Source organism: Coenobita brevimanus, chromosome 56 (assembly GCF_032717465.1).
Source record: "Coenobita brevimanus isolate Jiangsu-jjx chromosome 56, ASM3271746v2, whole genome shotgun sequence".
NCBI classification, from domain to species: domain Eukaryota; kingdom Metazoa; phylum Arthropoda; class Malacostraca; order Decapoda; family Coenobitidae; genus Coenobita; species Coenobita brevimanus.
In genome coordinates, this window is record NC_137009.1 from 27,706,465 (window position 1) to 27,727,583 (window position 21,119).

General features: G+C 42.9%; 1 protein-coding gene across 1 annotated transcript in view; it reads right to left on the minus strand.

The window, feature by feature from the left end:
• Positions 1-11,448: 11,448 nt before the first annotated feature.
• The window catches only part of LOC145401676 (UDP-glycosyltransferase UGT5-like), a 137,909-nt gene continuing 128,238 nt past the window's right edge, over positions 11,449-21,119 (minus strand). The window contains exons 9-11 of the mRNA XM_080273864.1: positions 16,178-16,311; positions 15,817-16,036; positions 11,449-11,605 (exon numbers count right to left, since the gene is read on the minus strand). Of these exons, the coding sequence (XP_080129990.1) occupies positions 11,449-11,605; positions 15,817-16,036; positions 16,178-16,311 (511 nt within the window). The remainder of the gene's footprint in view (positions 11,606-15,816; positions 16,037-16,177; positions 16,312-21,119) is intronic.

The following is a 21,119-nucleotide window of genomic DNA, read 5'->3' on the forward strand; positions in this document are numbered from 1 at the left end:
GTTTCTCAACAAAAGGGGAGGTTTTAGCACAAAAAAAAAAAAAATCCAAAATAGCTCGGGATTGTGGGGTATCGGAGGTGCGAAATCGGTCGGGACGTGACGGGTTAATAACCTAGAGCAACTTGTACAGCACCTTACCCGTATCCTTGACCGCCTTGGAGAGAGCTCCAACATACCTGACCTTTTCCTTACAATTACTCCTTCTGCTTATGCTGCTAATCTTTCCTCTCCGTTGGGCTCCTCCGATCACAACCTTATCACCTTAACCTGTCCTATTTTCCCGGTACAGACTGTGGACCCTCCAAAGAAACATCGAATGTAGCACTTTGGAGCTGTGGATTGGGAGGCCCTCAGGCAGTACTTCTTTGATTTTCCCTGGAATGATTATTGCTTCCATGGCCAGGAGCGATCTGAGTGTGCTTGGCGCATTATGCAGGTTATTCTGTTGGGCATGGAAGCATACATTCCCTTCTCATATCCTTTGACTAATGCAAGAAAGCCTTGGTTTAATCACGCTTGTTCTAATGCTGTCCGCAACAAGAAGAGGGCCTATAAAAGGTACCGGAGCCAACCCACCTCTGAATCACATCTTGTTTGTTTCTGCCCGGAATTATGCTAAGTCTCTTCTTCACTCTGCTAAAAATAATTTAATCCGCACTAAATGCTCTCAACTCTCCAACTTGAATTCTTCCCGCTCCTTCTGGCACCTTACCAAAAACCTTTCTAACAACTTTACCTCATCATCCTTCCCTCCTTTTTTTCTACTCTGATGGCTCTGTAGCTATTTCTTCTACAATAAAGCAGATCTCTTCGTTCAGACTTTCTCCTCCAATTCCACCTTAGACAATTCCGGTGCTGTTCCTCCATCACTTCCCCCCTGTGACATCCTCATGGCTGCCATTAAAATTTCTTCAGCTGATGTATTTTCTGCCATCACCGGCCTTAATACTATCAAGGCATATGGGCCTGATGGAGTCCTTCTTGCTGTCCTCAAGAACTGTGCTTCTGTGCTTACACCCTGCCCAGGTAAACTCTTTTGACTTTGTCTTTCAACTAGTGCCTTTGCTTCTTGCTGGAAGTTTGCTCTCATTTAGCCAGTCCCAAAGAAAGATGACCATTCCCAGCCTTCTAACTACCGTCCAATTGCTTTAATATCCAGTGTCTCAAAAAATTTCGAGTCAATTCTTAACAGAAAAATTTTAAATCATCTTTTCTATCACAACATCCTTTCTGATCGTCAGAATGGTTTCCGTCAGGGACCTTTCACTGGCGATCTTCTCACCTACCTTTCAGACACTTGGTTATCCTCCTTTCGGGACTTTGGCGAAAGCTCTGCCATTGCACTTGACATCTCAAAGGTTTTCATCGAGTCTGGCATAAGTCTTTAATTTCCAAACTGCCCTCTTACAGTTTCTATCCTTCTCTCTGTGCCTTCAGCCATAGCTTGCTTTCTGGTCGTTCTATAGCCGCTGTTGTAAACGGCCATCATACTTCTCCTAGATCTATCAACATTCTGGTGTTCCTCAGGTCTCTGTCGTATCACCAACTCTCTTCCTTTTATTCATCAATGACCTTCTAAGCTGTACCTCTGATGATTCCACCCTTTATCTTTCCATTCGGTTCTCGCAATGTCCAACTCAGCAGTTACTTCAGCAAACAAGGGATGAGGCTATGGCACACCTAATGTCTGACTTGTCTCGTATCTGTGACTGGAGTAAAAATATTCTTATTGTTTTTAATGCATCAAAAACTCAGTTTTTACTCCTTTCAACCAGACACAATCGTACACAGGAGTACCCACTAATGTGTAAAAATATCCAGCTCAATCCTGCATCATCCTTGACCATGCTTGGGATTTCATTCACCTGGGACTTATTTGGAAGGATCATATTGCATCTCTTGTAAATTCTGCTTCCAAGAGATTGGGTGTGCTAAGCCAACTCCGTACCTAGTTTTACCCCTGCTCAGTTGTTGACTTTTTAGACGGGTTTTATTCGCCCCTGTGTAAAGTACAACTCTCATTTGTGAGGAGGTTTCCCACATACAGCTCTTCTCAATAGGGTGGAGTCAAAGGCTTTTCGTCTCATTAACTCTCATCCTCTTACTGGCTCCCTTCAGTCTCTGTCTCTTCGCCGTGCTGTTGCATTTTAATCTCTTTTCTGCCGCTACTTCAATGGTCACTGCTCCTCTGAACTGTCTGCTTGCATCCTTCTGCCTCTATGATGGGTTCTAGCAACAAACTTTCATTGCTTTTCTGTCCAACTCTCTAATGCAAGAATTAACCATTACTCCCAGTCCTTCATTTATGCAACTGGTCAACTCTGAACTGTCTCCCTCTGTCTGTATTTCCTACTTCCTATGATCTCCAGTTTTTCAAACATAGTGTGTCCAGGCATCTTGAAATGAACAGATCTTGAATTTGGCTCTCTTTTGTATTTTTTTGTTTATTCCTGGAAGGAACGGTTTATGAGCTCCTAGCCTATTGTTCCTTCTTTCTTGCATTTAAAAAAAAAAAAAAAGAAAAAGAATGAACAGTGTGCAAAATATGAAAGCGCCAGGCAGTATCATATGCCTTCTCAAGATCAAAGAAAACTGCATTAACAGATTGGTGAGTGGCAAAGGCAAAGTGGATATAAGCTTCTAAAGTAAGGAGAGGAGCTAAGGTACCACGGGTTTTTTGAAAACCAAAGTGAGAGGATGACAAAAGCTGTTTGGATTCTAGGAGCCACATAAGACGATGACTTATCATACGCTCGAACAACTTCCAGAGACAAATGGTAAGAGAAATGGGGCGATAATCCAGAGGAGCATGGTCTAACTATCCCGACTTAAAAAATGGGAGAATGATGACATTATGAAAAGGGGGGGGGGACACCCTTGGTCCAGATACGATTATAAATAGCTAATATAAAGGATAGGGCCGGGGGGGTAGAGGTGCCGGAGCATATTGTAATGTATGCCATCTGGACCTTTGCAAGTGCTCTTACTGAGACGAAGGGCAGAGGACAATGCTTGGAGTGTGAAAGGTGCATTATACAGCTGACTAGACGACAGCTGGAAGATGACAGGCGTACATTCAGAAGCAGCTTTAAGGACATGAAATTCAGGGGAGAAATAAGAACTGCTACTAACATTACTAAAATGAAAACCCAAGCCATTAGCAACTAGATACGCATTTACAGTACTACTGATTCCCTATCTAGATGAAGGACAGAGGAAGGCATGGGAATATGTTTACAGGCTATTTTGTGAATACGTTTCCAGACGGAAGGAATGAGCGTATTGGTGGTTACAGTGGAAAAGTACAGCCTCCAGCCACGGTGTTTAGCCTGTTTAACAGTCTTGTGAAGAGAAGTTCGTGACTTTTTAAACAAAAGAGATGCACTCTGTTCATCCGAGGTGTTGCGTTTGTGCAGGTAACTTCTCAAACGTGCACGTTTGACACGGAGTGCCACGGTGCAGGGTCCCACCAAGGCACACATTTAGAAATTAAAGGACGGGACGGCCTAGGAATCGCAGTCAAAGCTGCTCTCAGAACTAAGACATTAAAAAAGGTAATCATATTTAAAACAGCAGGAAAGAAGTAACGGGGTATAGAGGAAACTGACAGAGAAGTAATAGACGGCCAGTCAGCTTTCAGAATGAACCACCGAGGAGGTCTGAGCACAGGACAATAGGAAGTAGGCGTAAGTTTAATAGGATAGTGATCGCTATACAAAGCATCAGAAAGAGTAGACCACTGGAAATGTAAAGAAAGAGGGGAGAGCAGAACAAGAGACTGAGACATGAGAATGTCTGAGTTCTGGCATCAAAATGTGCCATTGCTCCTGTATTCAATAAGGACAAATCGTTAGTAAAAACTAATGACTTAAGGTGGCAGGCACGAGAATTAGTAACAGTATCGCCCCATAAAGCATGACGACAATTAGAATCACCTAACAATAAAACTGGGGTGGGTAACTGGGAAAATAAAAGAGATGCAGCATGAAAATGAATAGGCTGGAGGGGAGAGAAATAAATATAAATCACAGTAATCCAACGGCCAAGAAAAACACGACCAAAATTATATGGAACAATGGTGCTGATTGACAGATGTTAATAAGGAACTGTATAGAGGACTAAGATAGCTGAAACGGAAAGAGAAGCAGGGAAGAACAAGAAACAATAGCCAGGTATAGGTACCGAAGGGGAACACAAACGAAGTTCTTGTAAACAGACTATGGATGGACAGTGAACCGAAAGTGGATAGCGGAGGTTATCGCGATGGGCAGTAAAACTTCGAATGTTCTATTGTAATATAGGCAAACTATAACTTTAAAACACCAATTAAAGGTAAAACCCAACAGAAAAAAAAAATCTAGGAAAGAAAAAAGGAAATTAATACTAAAGATAAAATATAATACATATGAAGTAAAATATAACACAGGTTAGTAGAATACATTCCCGAGTCAGTACGTTAGTAGGAAATATGGGCATGGCAGGAGTTGGAATAGGCTGACAAGCAGGACGGTCACCATAGCCCGGAGGCATAAGGAGAGATAAAGGGGAAAGAGTATTGGAAGAAGTGGAAAAGGAGGGTGGCAAAGAGGAAGGAGGAACAGAAGTTGAAGGAGGATGAGATGAAGGAGGGAGAGGAGTGGGAGGGAGGTCAGGAGGCACAGGATGAACTTCAACAGAGAGGGTGGAAGGAGAACTGGTCACTGAATCTGGCATGGAAGTTAAAATATAATCCATAATCTTGGGGATGGCTTCACTGTTGTCATTGCCAGGTTTCGTGCGACAAGTAACCAGCAGTGGATCGGTCAGGGGACGGGGCTGAGGAGACTGCTCAGATGTGGAATTCAGAGAGGCTTGTTGTATAGGTCTGGAGGGGCGGGTACTCGTTGCATGGACTTTACGAGCTGAAGAAGTAGAAGGATGGGCAGAAGAGGCCTTACAGTCTGAGGCAATGGACAGACTGGGCTTGCCACTAGAGGAGGATGTGGGTCAGATGTTACGATGGGCTAGAGGCGTCAAAGGCGGGTATGAGAAACATAACTAGAGGAGTGAGAGGAGGAACAAGGTTGGGAATTGGGGGAAGGACGAGAAGAGGGAACAGGTATGGAAGGGAATTGAGAGGAAGTAGAGGTAAAAAAAAACTAAAACAAAGAAAGTATTACAGACAGGAACAAGAGGAGTCTGTAAGGAGAGCACTGAACTAGAGGTGTGTTAGGTAGAGAGAAGGGATTGCTGGAAATAGGAGTACTGGGAGGAAAGGAAAAGGAGACAACAGTTACAGGGGTAGGGACAGAGTGAGAGGTGGAAAGACGAGAGGTGGAAGAAGAGGAAGAGGAGACAGACACAGAGACAGGTGTAGAAGGGGAAGAAGAAATAATACTGGTACTAGTAGCCACTATGGGAGGAGGACAGATGACACGTGCATAGGTAACTGTAGGATGGTGATCGAGACCGCGAACTCTACAACGAGCCTCATGAGGGGATAGACCAGTTCTCCAGCAGATGCTAGACACTTCTGCCTCGAAGAGGTAGATGGGACATTGCCGGTAGGTGGAAGAATGGCTACCCTGACAGTTAGGGCAGCACCAGATGGTGATAGTGCAGTCTGAGGAAGCACAACTAGCCAGTGCACAGTTAGTGCAGACTGTAATTCATCAGAAGTATTTGGCAGGGTGGCCAAAATGCCAACAAGATGTGCATTGGTGAGGAGATGGCATAAACTGACACACCTGGACAACAGTACCCCCAATGAACACAGTAAAGGGCAGATCACAACCTTATCACTGTAACCTGTCCTATCGCTCAGGTAGGGCCTGTGAACCCTCCAAAGAAACGTCATATGTGGCACGTTTGAGCTGAGGATTGGGAGGCCCTCAGGCAGTACTTCTTTGATTTTCCCTGGAATGATTATTGCTTCCATGGCCGGAAGCCATCTGAGTGTGCCTTGCGCATTACAGAGGTTATTCTCTCGGGCATGGAAGCATACATTTCTTTCTCATGTCCTTTGACTAATGCAAGAAAGCCTTGGTTTAATCACGCTTGATCTAATACTGTCCGCAACAAGGAGAGGGCCTATAAAAGGTACTGGAACCAATCCACCCCTGAATCACATCTTTTATCCGTTTCTGCCTGGAATTGTGCTAAGTCTGTTCTTTGCTCTGCTAAAAATAATTTCATCTGTACTAAATCCCCTCAACTGTCCAACTTGAATTCTTCCCGCTCTTTCTGTCACCTTGCAAAAAACCTTTCTAGCAATTTTACCTCATCATCCCTCCCTTCTCTCTTCTACTCTGATGGCTCTGTAGCTATTTCTTCTACTGATAAAGCAGATCTCTTAGCTCGGACTTTCTCCTTCAATTTAACCTTAGATGATTCCGGTGCTGTTCCTCCATCACTTCCCCCCCTCTGACTTTCTCATGGCTGACATTAAAATTTCTTCAGTTGATGTAATTTCTGCCATCACAGAGCTAATACTAATAAGGCATATGGGCCTGATGGAGTCCTTCTTGTTGTTCTCAAGAACTGTGCTTCTGTGCTTACACCCTGCCTAGGCAAACTCTTTCGTCTTTGTCTTTCAACTTGTACCATTCCTTCTTGCTGGAAGTTTGCTCTCATTCAGCCAGTCCCAAAGAAGGATGACCATTCCCAACCCTCTTACTATCGTCCAGTTGCTTTAACATCCTGTATCTCAAAAGTTTTCGAGTCAATTCTTAATAGAAAAATTTTAAAGCATCTTTCCTATCACAACCTTCTTTCTGATCGTCAGTGGGGGTTCCGTCAGGGACGCTCCACTGGCAATCTTCTCACCTACCTTTCAGACTCCTGGTCATCCTCCTTTCTGGACTTTGGCGAAAGTTTTGCCATTGCACTTGACATCTCAAAGGATTTCGATCGAATCTGGCATAAATCTTTCATTTCCAAACTGCCCTTTTACGGTTTCTATCCTTCTATCTGTGCCTTCATCTCTAGCTTTCTTTCTGGTCTTTCTATAGCCGCTGTTGTAGACGGTCATTGTTCTTCTCTTAGTTCTATTAACAGTGGTGTTCCTCAGGTCTCTGTCCTATCACCAACTCTCTTCCTTTAATTCATCAATGACCTTCTAAGCTGTACCTCTAACCCTATCCACTCATATGCTGATGACTCCACCCTTCACCTTTCCATTCGGTTCCCGCAACGTCCATCCCAGCAGTTACTTCAACAAACAAGGGATGAGGCTATGGCACACCTAATGTCTGACTTGGTTCGTATCTCTGACTGGGGTAAAAATAATCTGGTTGTTTTTAATGCATCAAAGACTCAGTTTTTACACCTATCAAAACGACAAAATCATCCACAGGTATACCCACTACTGTTTAATAATATTCAGCTTAATCCTGCATCATCCTTGAACATGCTTGGGGTTTCATTTACTCGGGACTTATCTTGGAAAGATCATATTACATCTCTAGTTAAATCTGCTTCCAAAAGCTTAGGTGTGCTAAGCCGACCCTGTTCCTTCTTTACCCCTGCAAAATTGTTGACTCTATACAGGGGTTTTATCCACCCCTGTGTGGAGTACAACTCTCATGTGTGGGGAGGCTCCCCACATACAGCTCTTCTCAATAAGGTAGAGTCAAAGGCTTTTCATCTCATTAACTTTCCTCCTCTTACTGACTCCCTTCAGCCTTTGTCTCACCGTCCTGTTGCATTTTTATCTCTTTTCTATCGCTACTTCAATGATCACTGCTCCTCTGAACTGTCTGCTTGCATTCCTCCACCTCTACGACGGGCTCGTAGCACCCGTCTAGCAGCAAACTCTCATCCCTTTTTTGTCCAACTCTCTAATCCAAGAGTTAACCGTTACTCCCAGCAAAAGGTCAACTGTGGTACTGTTTCCCTCTGTCTGTATTTCCTGCTTTCTATGATCTCCAGTCTTTCAAACGCAGTGCGTCCAGGCATCTCGAAATGATCAGATCTTGAATTGGTCTCTCTCTTGTATTTTGTTTTTCTCTTGGTGGAAACAATTTTGTGGGCTCTTGGCCTTTGGTTCCTTCTTCCTCACATGAAAAAAAAAAAAGATCGTGAGAGGCAAAAACTATTTTTATTATATTTGCTGGTTCATGTCAGCATCCACAAGGAGGAATCTTATAACACCGCACTGATTGTATTTGCTGGTGTTGTTCAGAAATAATTAGCTCAATGTCATTAAAGCATTCTGCAAAAGCTCTATGGCCGAAGGACATTGACGATGGTAAATGGACAGTGCCAGTGGAAGAATTAAGTTGGATATCTGGGGACACAGAGGTTGGTTGTCCTGAATTGTTGACTAGGGATGCCACCTTCTCGGCTTTGGCAGCACTGTGAATGACAAGGAGGCAGGAGCCATTCGGACGGACTGAGAAGGTGACATCTCTGCCTACCTGTCAAAGTAGAGAAAGGTGGCGTGAGAGGTCGTCAGTCGTACCGTGAATATTGAAAATTTTCAACCATGTCTGTAAACCGAATAGAGAGAAGGTGAGGGAAGAGGCAGGCACACAGGAAGAAGGACGAGGTCGGGATAGGGAGACAGAGGACAAAGAAGGAACAGAGACAGGAGGTGAAGGAGGAAGGTAAGGGTGAAATGTGACGATAGAAGAGGGATTGACTGAAGCACACAGAACAGGAGTCAGCAGAGTGGAAGACACTGCAGGCAAGGAGGATGAGTTGTTTAACCCATTAGAGCCCAGAGTTCCTGTGCAAGGGAGTGTGCTGGAAGGGTACTAAGCACACCACCCTCCGCCTATTGGCTCATAGTTTCTAAGCTCATAGGTCCCTACACAGGGATTCCCTTCTTTATTAAATTTTGAAAATGCCCAGTTCCATCCTTTATAGAGGACACCGGGTGCAGCAGCATGGAATAGAACGTGTAGGAGGAGAGGAGGAATTCGAGGCCACGGTCGAAAGGGAGTCCTGGGTCGTCATCATAATCGGGTCAGTAGAACTGACAATATCCATATAACTGTAAATGGTAGATTTCACCACACCACTCCCCACCCATCACCAAGCCCAGCGAGGGGAGGCTGATGTTGGGTCAAACTCACTGAACAGCCCCTGGGATAGCAGGAGGGGTATAAGCGGACACTGTTCGGTGTGGAGTGGCAGCCAAAGACCAATCCACCAAACAGTGCAAGTATGACCCTAGCCGAGGTCAACTGAGCCAACACATGGCCAGACGGTTTGCCCAGTGGGGCCACACTGGACTGCCAGTCTCAACCCAACCCACCTACCAAAGGAGCGTGTTGCCCACCACAGGGAACCGCATCCTGCCATATGATGGACTCAACTCCCAGATAGAGGGGTGCAGGGAATATACAGGACGCCATACATGGCAAACATGTGGGGAGGAGAAAGTCTCGCCCGAGATGACAAAAGGAGTGGAGACTAGTAACATCACCAAAAGACCTCCAGTATCTGGCGATGATAGGGAAAAGGAAGGAAGAAGCAATGGAATAAGAAAAAGAGACCTGCAAAATTAGTTGAGGCAGCGACAGGGACCCAAGCAGAGGGGAAAGAGAAGAGTAGAGACCCCGCCATAGCTCCTCCACTCGTCAAGACCCGATCGACGTCTCTGAAGCCCCCCCACGACAACAGTGAGCGGGGAAACGGGAGGACCACTAGTTTATAGGGAGTTCTCCGTCACTCTGGTTAGGAGGAAGAGAATTCTAAAAATAAATAACAAAGTGGGACAGTGTTGTCAAGAGGTTAACATAAGATCCGAACCTGGTGCAGCCACATGAACGATAATGAATCAATAAACATTTTTCAGTATATATAGGCCATGTCTCTGTCACATGGTAGGAGGATGAATATAGTTTTGAATGATGAGTTGCTTGAGGAGGTAGAGTGTTTTAAGTATTTAGGGTCACATATTGTTGTGGAGAGAATAATAGATGCAGAAGTGAAGTTTAGAATGAATGAAGTAGGAAAGGTGTTGAGAGGAATGAAAAAAGTCTTTAGATGTTGTTTGTTTAGAATAGATGTAAACAGAAGGCTTTATGAAGGTGTAGTGGTACCGACTGCATTATATGGGACTGAAACATGAAATATGGGTGTAGCAGAGAGAAGTTTGAATGTAATGGAGATAAGGTGTCTGAGAAGTATGTGTGGAGCGACAAGTATGGATCAAATGAGATGTGATGAAGTGCAAAGGAGAACTGGAGTTTTGTGGGAGATGGCTGATCAAGTTGAGCAGAGGGTGTTGCATATAGAGAGAATGGATGGTGAGCAATTGGTGAAGAAGATAACTGGATCGGATGTGAGAGGTGTAAGGCTGAAAGGAAGGCCACGAATAGTATGGATAGACTGTGTGAAGAGAGCATTGGATGGGAGAGGGATGTCTGTTAAGCAGGGAAGAGTGGCTGTGTGTGATAGGAATGATTGGAAACTTTGAATGAATAAAAAGTGACGCAGCCCCGAGGGGATATTCTCTCGCATTTAGGCTGATCAGCTGATCAGGTCAGGTGTGGGTAAGGGGATGGGTCCGTTATGATGTGGCAGGGGTAAACCAGCTCTGCTGTCTGGCCTTGCTGCGGATGTTGCTGATTGCATTGCGCAGTTGACCCTCATGTGGTGTAGTGCGGTGAGGATCTGTCCCTTCTCCCCTTAGGGCTAAGATGGGAATGAATATGTGTGTGTGGATGAGTAAATTGGGAGTGTGTCGTCCTGTCTCAGCTACCTCCCTCTCTTTGGGGGAAGCAGCCTAGGTATACAGATAGATTTATAAGCATTATTAGGAGAAGGGTAGAGTCAAAATGGCCGAAATAATAAGGACTGTTGTGGTCTATCCTCGGCCTCAGCCATGCTTTGGCCCCCAAATGAGTAACGAAAAATTCTTTCAATTTTTAGCTATTCCTACTATGCCAAGTAAATAAATGAATCGTTATTGTGATCCAGAAATTCAAACTAAAGTAATGACTAATGTAATAAACTAAAGGTTACAACTATTGCCACTTATATAAACTAATGAAAGTCAATTATATATCCTAGCTGTTATGTGTCTACAATATATTATGTAGTACAGTCTCGGTGTACATAGACCAAGCACTCTTCTACCGAATCTCCTTTTCACAAGTTAATCAGACAGTAAGAGATAAATCCTCAGCCAGTATAGTTCAGCACGGTTTTGCGGTCAAGCAGTACCATATTTCACTTTCATATATAGGGTAATTTCACGCCTGTACTGTCTCATCATAAGAGTATGCATTTGGAATTCTCTTTATAACTATAAATATCACGAATTCTTTCTTAAGTTCCTCCTACAAAAAGCCGTAGTTTCTAAATCTTAGTTTTACCTGTGTGAACAAATAATACAGTAATGTTTCCAATGTAAGATATTAATGATAAAACTACCTATATCAGTGATAGGTAGTAAAAAATCCTAAAGTTGCTACATAACCAGCATCATAGGATGTTACAAGAACTATTGTACTACCATCAGAATTCATACCATGACATATCTAAAGCAGGGCAGCGGAGGTGTGTAGCTCCCTTATGCCTCATGACATATTCCACCCAGTACACAGCTACCTCACTGGGATGCTGAGGTTGGTCCTTCATCACCGAAGATTGGTGCGCTACCCGTGTTTTGAACCTGACGGGAAAGTAATTATTAAACATTGGCAATGCTACACTTTTGCAATCCTCAGTCTGACCAAGAACATACCCACCACCTCCTTGCACACCTAAACAAGCACATGACAGCCCTCACCCCCATCTTTTCTTTAAAAGGTGGGCATAAGGAGAACACCTTGAGGACACATAACCTGGGCCCTTCAGATTCCTCGTGCAGGCCAAATTAAAATCTCTGGATTTTGTCTTTACTTTTTCCTTTTTTAAAAAGAAAACTACATAAGATACAGCATTCTACATATCAAAGGCACTAATTCACTGTAAGACACATAACTGAAATTTCATGACCCCATAATGAATACTTTCCGAGTTCTGGCCCAGAAACGAAATCTCTACGCCCGGCTAGCTGCCCTGCCGCCCAGCTCTATGGACGGACACCTGTTGATCCCAGTGGTAACAACAACCTCCTTTGTCTGTGTCAGGTGGAGGACACTTCAAGGATGTACATTAGGGTGGGCCAAAAATTTAAAATTCGACTATAGTATTTTTACATGAACTAATTATATTTTTAAAAATTAGTTGGTGGTACTCTAGAAACTTTCAATTTAGTTTTTACGGTACTGACGCTCCCAGCACTCAGTGATTACCGTTGATTGGCAACTCTGTAAATGATAACCCATTGTTCTGCATTTCTGGTACTGGTTTACAGTACCAGGTTACGAACTGGTACTGGTTTACAGTTTCGAATTTTGTATGAGTCTGCGTATTTTATAGGAATCATGGCTAGTTGCAGCAAACGAGAAAGCACGAAAGACTGTTTTCGGCTCATCACGCAGTCTTCCAGTAAATCAGTTGCTCACTAGCTGTGATGTCATAAGGGCATATTTGGAACATAAATCATAAATCCGTCATTGAGCACCCAAGTCTATGCGGAAACTGTTGCACTTGAAGTAGAAGGAATTTAGGAGAAAGCTTCCATCTCAAATAATGATTTCACCGGTGCTGTTACTCATGTGAAACGCCTGATAACAAAGGCACAGGAGCTTAGGAAATATCCAGTGAACAAAAGGACTTCCAACACCTACATATATAAACTCGCCAGCTTTGACACCTTGTCTGACATTAGTCGCTGCAAATGTTACAAAAACTTCAATGCACGTGAGAGGCCTGAGTGTCAGTGCGCTACAGCAGACAAGATATCGCCTTAGGAGTGGCCTTTCTGGGTTGACCAAAATAGTTGCAGAAAAATGTATATTGGTGGAATTGACAGGAAGAAGACAGCACAAAATAAGTGTGCAGCAAACACAGTGATGAAAAGGAAGCTCTATGAAGAGTCCACTAGAGATACTAAGCAAAATAATGAAGATATAATGACAGCATGTACTGATGAAAGTGATGCCTGTGATGAATTATGATCAATATGTTGTTGATGATACTGCATAAGTAGATGGAAGCAAACAGTCAGAACAGTGTCAGAATAGATTATTCTATCCTGAGCTGAATCGTGTAGCTGATCGATGTCAAGTAAGCAATAGAGACATCTTTTCCATTGTGATTGCAGCACTGAAAGAAATGAATATTCTTTGTGAAGAAAATAAAGTTGATCACAGTAAACTCTGCCGTCAGAGAAAATACTGGAAAGATGTCACATTGCAACAGCATAAAAATGACTTCAAGGAGATCGTTTCAATCGGTTTCAATGGAAAAATCGATCAGACGCTCAAGAAAACCCACGGTCAGAGAATCGTGAAGGAAGATCAATACTCAGTAGCAGCTTTTCCTGACGCCGTTTATCGACCACGTTTATCCCGAAAGTGGAAGAGCAGCAGATATTGCCAATGATGTTGTCTGTCATTCGAGAAACAGATTCAACAGATTCGTTGCAAACTAACGTCTGTGATGGGACAAATGTCAATACTGGAAAGAGAAATGGAGTGAACCGTGAGCTCGAAACACAGCTTGACAGACCACTACAGTGGCTAGTTTGTTTGCTGCAAGTTGCTGAAATCATTTTCCGAAGGTATTTCGAGGCAGTTGATTGTAGGACAACAGTTCCACGAGGCTACAGAGGAGAAGTAGGTCAATCACTTGAATTTAACCCAAAAGATCTTCCAGTTGTTGGTTATGAACGTGTTGCTGGAAAAACTTGCATTTTACCAGAAGCTGTCAGTGATCTCAGCAAAGATCAGGGCTACCAGTACCGTGCATGTTTGGCAATGCAATTGCCAGGTGGAGATACTAATGGTGTGGGACCATCTGCACAACCAGGACCGCTAAATCATGCCAGGTGGCTTACAACAGCTAATTGCGTACCGCGACTTTACATGTCAAAGGAGCACCATCACCAACCCTAAAACGTTTCATTTCATTCATTGTGAATTACTATAATCCTGTGTGGTTCAGGGTGAAAGCCAACAGCTCGTGTCAGGATGGAACCCCAAATTTCTTTTTCATGGTGGCTCCTTCAAAAGCTGCCGTTGGAGGATCAGGCGGTCGTTCCTCCTGTGCTTGCCAATAACAGCTACTTCTGTCACCCAAAGAACATCCTGTTGTCGGCTGTTGTTGATGAAGATGTTGGCGTACGCTCGATGGCGATCAGGTTGATGAAACAAGCACAGATGAATGACAATGATGACCAGGCCTCAATTAGAATATTTGAAAAATCAGCACTGAAGATAAACTTCCATGCCAAGAAGTACACTGAGCTGGTAAAGCTTTCTTCTGCCAAAGTTCCTCCATTGCTGAAGAACAGACTGGAGCAAATAGACGAAAGCCAACCCATCATATTGGACGTGGACCCTTACCATTCCCAAGGAGTGGAATGCTGCGTCAAGGACGTCACATCAACCACAAGTAAAGTATTTAGGCATGAACCACGTCTTGGTAGGCTCGTCCAATGTAAGCCTTCCCGAAGCGTGAAAGTAAACAAGACTTTTGATGTCTTCAACTGTGCATGCCATTTCTACTGTTCTTTTTCCATTTCATGAAATAATGCCTTTTATACGATTTGAATACATTTATTTCAACTGATACTTTTAACTTTAAAATTGAAATTTAACACAGAAATTGCAATAATTTAACATCTTTTTCGTAGTGTTATTGTCATTGTAAAGGAGCACCACTCTATGTTTCAACCTGGCAACCCTAAGTTGGTTCCTTTTCGACCCGCCCTAATGTACATCATGATTTTTACTAAGGCTATCACAAAGCAATTTTACTGTGGAACAGAAACTTGCATCAAGTAAAGTATTAAGAGAATCAGAGCTATGTCCATTACTGTGGTACATCAGTGAAGTTTGCTGACTGACACAGGCTTTGTATCAGATACAACCATGGCCACAAGCTTTAGAGATAATGAAATCTGTATATAAAAATGAGGTCACCACTGAACCCTCGTCTATATCTGGTGCTGAAATATGAAGAAAAATGCAGCACCTGCTTGCGTTTTATGTGTTGGAATGGTGACTAAAGGCAGAGCCACAACAGGATGGGAACTGTTCCTCTTCCTAATGGCTTAAAGATACACAAACATTTGTATTTCAATCACCATTGTTTCTACCAGCGAGGAGAGGAAAATGAAACAGAACTGTCTCATCTTTGAACTGTATGTTGAAAGATATCAAAGAGCATTGCTCAAAATTTTTACCGCAGCTTGATATGAGAGAGACAGAATATTGGCATTTATAAAAATAAAACATGGGCAATGCTACACTGTTGCAACCCTCCAATGGACCTGGCGCATACCCCCCACCTTCCTGCACACCTAACCAAGCTCATATCACCCCTCAAGTCTCCCCCTCCCCCATTAATCTTTTATTTTAAAGGTGGGCATAAGCAGATTGCCTTGAAAACACAACCTGGACCCTTAAGATTCCTTGCACAAGTCGCATTGAAATCTATGGAAAAAAAAATTTCCTTTTTACTTTTTCAGTATCCCCCCCCCCCGAAAAAAAAAGTACTTAAGATACAGCGTTCTACCTATCTAAATGCACCCGTTCACTATAAGACACATAACTATGTGAAACTCCATGACTATAATGAAAACATTCCATGGCCCTATAATGAATAGTTTCTGAGTTCTGGCCCGGAAACGAAATCTCTACACCCAGCCAGCCGCCCTGCCTCCCAACTCAACAGACAGACACTTATTGATCCCAGTGATAACAATACCCTCCTCTGACTTCGTCAAATGGATGGCAAAAATTCACTGCAGAAGAGTATTAAGAAACTTACTCATTGTTTCCCATTACAAACTGTATTTTCTCCTTCAGTGTGTCTGGAGTGAGGTCGTCCCAAAGTAACACGCTACCCCAGCCATCATTCTCCACCTCCCGCATGTTGTTTTCCTGGTCTGCAGACACAGGCATGCCCAGTACCGGCACCCCATGGTACATGGATTCCATAGTGCTGAGCAGTCCCCCATGAGTGATGAACAATCGCAGCCGAGAGTCACCTAGGAAAATGGTCATTGAGGCTTGCTTGTAGATTTCTAAATAAAAAAATTACATCGTAACTAACAGAATGCCACGGCAATACAGATCATCAGTTGTTATAACACTAACCTTGATTAGAACAAAGGGCTATAAGTTCGTACCGAGAATATCCTGCTGGGGGAGCCATTTGCCAAGCCGGACATTGGGGGGAAGGTCCTCCATTGTGTCCTTGTTCCACTTCCACAGGACTCTCTGCTTCAGTGACCCGAACACCTCCACCAAGGTCTTCCGATGTCTAGCCAGACATAGTATAAATATAGTTATTTCTGAGCTGAGCTAACAGTGTAAAGGATAAAATTGTGCTAAATGTATACTGACTTTTTCAGGTACTCTCCTGAATCAAGAGTCCATGAATATTTAACTGAGTATTACATTATTACCATCTCTTCTGTCTGTGCCAAAAGTATTTTATTCAGCTTATATGAGAGCCGTTAGACTAAAGGAATTAGATGTGATTTGCATTTAATGGACTGTCACGCTTTAGTACTCGAAACCTCTTTAAAGTTCATTGTCAGACAATTGCAGAAGAATAATTTGGCTAAGGATGAAACTTTTTTTCTTTTTTATTGATCAGGGAATGGTTTTGATAGAGTCCAAATGGAAGTGTTATATAAGAAACAAGATAGTTGAGGGTTTGGATATGGACTGTTGTGGTGGTGACAGATGTATAAGAATGTTAAAAGTATCCTTAAAGTCATTGGAACTTACAGTGGGGCGTCTGTGATTAGCACTTGCAGCCTCATGATCGCTTTTGTGCCTGGATTTTCGTCCATATTCAGGGCAAAATTTGCAGTGATTTCAGTTTTGCAGCACTAAATTATTGTTTCGTAGTCTGTCTGTGATAACACCTTGAAGGTTTGACAGAAATGGAACCAGGTGTGTGCCATGAGTGGAGGATTCAAATCCCTCCAAGTTTCTGGTGTAATCTGTTGTTGACTTTGCATTCTTATGCACATGCACAGGATATGGCTGACCATGACTAAAAGTGTTAAGGCTGGGATACATCAGGAATCAGTCCTAAACCCACATCTGTTCTTAATGGTCACTGAACCATTATTGCTAGATTTGAAGGAGAGGTGCTCATGGGAACTTTTACAAGCAGATAATCTAGTGCTGACGGAAGTTAGTGTAAAAGAATGTAATGAGGAATTCCAAAAATGAAGAGGAAATATGAAGCTATAGGTCCCCTAGTAAAAATCAGGAAATCAGTGAGTGTAATTTGGGATAGTTTCAGACCCGATCATGTCATGTTTTGGGTGTGGGTAGGATTATCTGTAGTACATTACATAGTGGATTCCAACACAGTGGAAAAAAGAGATGTAGAGAAGTGCATGATAACTAGAGACTTGTAGTCTTTCAGTGTAACATATGTTACGGTATCGCGAGACTACTTGAAGCTAGACCAATAAGATCTGTAGTAAGAACAACAGAACATATGAGGAGAGGATAACTGCGGTAGGCCGGTTGGTCCATGCCAGGCAGCTCCTAGATGAGTCACTGAGTCCCAGATGAGTCACTGGAAACTGAAGATTGTTTCTGGTACCTTATTGATGCCAACACTGTTAGGGACGATCTTGAACAAAGTGCCATTGCAAGGGTGAGTAGGACATGGAAAGATTCAGACATCTACTACCCATCCTGATTGTCGAGGGTTGTACTTGTCCACAAAAGGGAAAATGTTTCGTACCTGTGACAGGAATCATGTAAGACAGTGAAACATTGGGTAAAGGAGTAAGCTACAGGGAGATGAAAAGAAAAGACATGCAAATGACTCGATAAATATCAGGAGTAAAGATGAATATTGAGGTATCATCAGAAGAATGGAGATGACAGCTGGGAATGGAGAGCATCATAAAAGAAGTAGAAAGAAGACTGAGATAGCTTGTACTGTCAGAGTAATGAACTAAGCCAGTTTGGTAAGGGTGTGTACATGGATAGAGATACCGGCCCATCGAAGGAGAGGTAGTCTGGGGATGGCACTGTACAAGAGATAGAGGTACCACTAGAAATCAGGAGTGAAATACAGCAGTCAGTGGCAGTGCTGTAGGCCCCGTGCACAGGAGTGGGCAATGCCAGACGGGCACTGCCCACTGAGCATATATCCCTCGCTGCTTTAGCAGTGTTACCAGATCGAGCAGTTTCTGGCGGCCATTGGTCACTATCGGGCACACCTATTTTGTTGTCCACACGGCAAGCATTGCCTCAGCAAAGGGCAAGGGTGTTATAGATAGTTTGCCAGTGGTTTCCCTGCATATGACGTCATCTACGCTCGTGCCTGCCAGCCACTTTCTAATTGTGCGAATTGGAATGTGATTTGGTATCACTGTTTGGCCGTTGGGCACTGCCCGCTCGTGTGGACGGGGCCGTAGGGTGAAACCATCAAACCCATATAACATGTAATGTAGACGTAAAACTGACAACAACATCAACAACAACAACAACAACAATAATAATGAAAATAATAATAATATTAATAACAACAGCAATAAGAAGGTCTGCATAAGTCCAACCCTACCTCCGCGTGGCGTGGATTGGGCAACGCAGGTATGGCAAGCCAGCGATACATAAGGCCAAAAGGGCTCTGACAGTCTGACACAATGATTCCAGTACAATCAAGCAGATCATCATACTTCATCGGTCGTCCTGCGGGTCAACAAAACCCGTGATCTCCAGTGAGGGACCAGGCTGGGATCGAAAGGTGTGCTACTGGAACAAACTCTCCCAACAATGTACTGGAGGAACCTCACACGAAGGAGAATCCTTACAGAGGTCTTCATTTACGCCTGTGAACATAAGAACCCACTACACGTCCAGTAGCTGGTTGGCGATACATGGTAACTTGCCATTGTAAAGGGTAGAATTCTATGACTGAAGTTCGTCACTTGTAACGGTGATCCTGGTTGCCTGATGGATTTTTTGGTGTAGTTATTATGGAAAAAAAGAAAGAATAAGTTCCGACAAATATGTATGCGCATTTATGTTTAAAAAAAAAAAAAAATCTTACTAGTGCCCTTTAAAAAATTTTGGCCATAAAGGCGTGATAGTTTTAATAGAAAGAAAACATGCCAGAGTTGGCAGAATCTTACCCCCAGGCTTACCACACGATATCGTAAGGCCAGCATAATTGCAATAATTGTTCATTGGAATTCAAGAGGTTGTGATGAACGTGTCCCTCACATATATGAAAGATTAATACATTTTTATTGCTAAAGCAACGGCTGCCATAATATATTGAAGGGAGCCCGCTGAAATTAAACAGTGACAACAGTTTACCATTCTGCTTTACCACCTCGTCAGAACACCAGGTCGGAGGCCAGTCGAGTCAGGATAACCAACTTTTCCATCCCATAATCGCCTAGACAAACGGTACTTCTCTATAATTATTATCACTAAATTCATTAGTTACCGAACTCATTATGTTTCCCATAATACAGAGACTGCTACTGTGAGGTGTAAGGCTAGCAGATGAAACCCTGCCTGAGCCCTCTATAAAACTGATTTATCTCCATGCAATATTAATCTTACAGTCTGTTTGATATGAAACAGGGAATGTTTGGTGGAAAGTACTACCAATGATTCTCCAAGCGATAAAATATAATCACTAAGTCATTATTTTCAATGACATGTATCAGATAAGAGATATGGAAAGACGATAATAAAGTGATTGTTTCATCAACCCGCAACTCTTAACCTTTAAATATGTCTCACTAAAATAAATTCGAGATATAATTACCATGCATGGGGGGGGGGTCATATTTTTAACTATTTTTTAACAAAATTACCATATCGATTGATATTACTCCCATTCATATCATGTTTGAAACCATCACTATCATCATCAATAATGCCAGCTTCCTAACTGTCGGATATCCGTATTAAATCCTCACATTCTTCCTCTTATTAATTTGCTGTTATAAATATTTTCCCACCTCCCTCTGCCTGCTTCTATGACTGTCCCGTTCTCTATGCATGAGGCGTCATACGTTTTTCTTGTATCAACATGATGTGCATGTTTGTACTATCTGCATGGAATAACAACATGAAGAACATTAAAGAACAAATGCTTTCATTATCATTTTTTTTCTTGCAGAATCGAAAAACACTGTATCAACTACGATTTCATAGCATCTTATCGTAATATTAGTCACTCACACTACTAGCACTTTATAACCCCATCTCTCCCACTTTCCACACTAGTGACCCGTCATGCTTACCCTTCCTATCACTTCCCAGGACTCCTTCTTGAAACCCTGACTAACAGTTTTTCACCATTAAATCAGGCTATACACTCACGATAGATGCTTTATGTAACCACATATAATACTGCATAAAGCGTATCATAATTTCTTTCTTGTCTCAGCAGTGTTAGGTGTGACGCTCACCTTCCACTCACTCGAAATAGTGCTGCTCGGGTGACTGCCCTTTCCTCTCTTCCCTTTTTCCTTCCTTCCTCTTCTGTCTCTTTCATTCATTCCTCTTCCTTCTGTCTGTGGATGCCTCTAAATTGAATGACTAGCCAAATGGTTTCCTGTACCCCAGGAACCCATTTACTACGCTGGGTGGTAATCGCATAACCAAATTATGGCGCCTGGTGGTTTAGTGAGTAATTAAGACTCCCCAGTCTGATTGAGCCTGTGCAGGCTTCCATATCCAAAGGGTGGTTGGGGTTTATTGCCCACGTACTGCCACTCAGGGATGAGTGAGGCTGGTCACTGTCATCTTAAATGTCAGGACCAACTTGCCTATCCCCGGACTCCTACGTTCCTCATGGGGAAACACAGTGTTAGATGATGATGATGATGACTCAAGAAGTAAGGATGATGACTATTTATAATCTGTGTGTTGTGAAGAATACCTCAGTGTCCGCCACCATACAGTACTAAATATCGGGAAAGGTATATATATATCAATGATTGCCTGCTTTATCTTGTGTCCTTAAGAATTCTTCTCGTAGCATACATAACATGATTAGGAGATAACAATACCTGTCTTAACAAGAATAGCAAGCATGACGGTAAAATGTGTGAGTTCTTGGTGAGTATG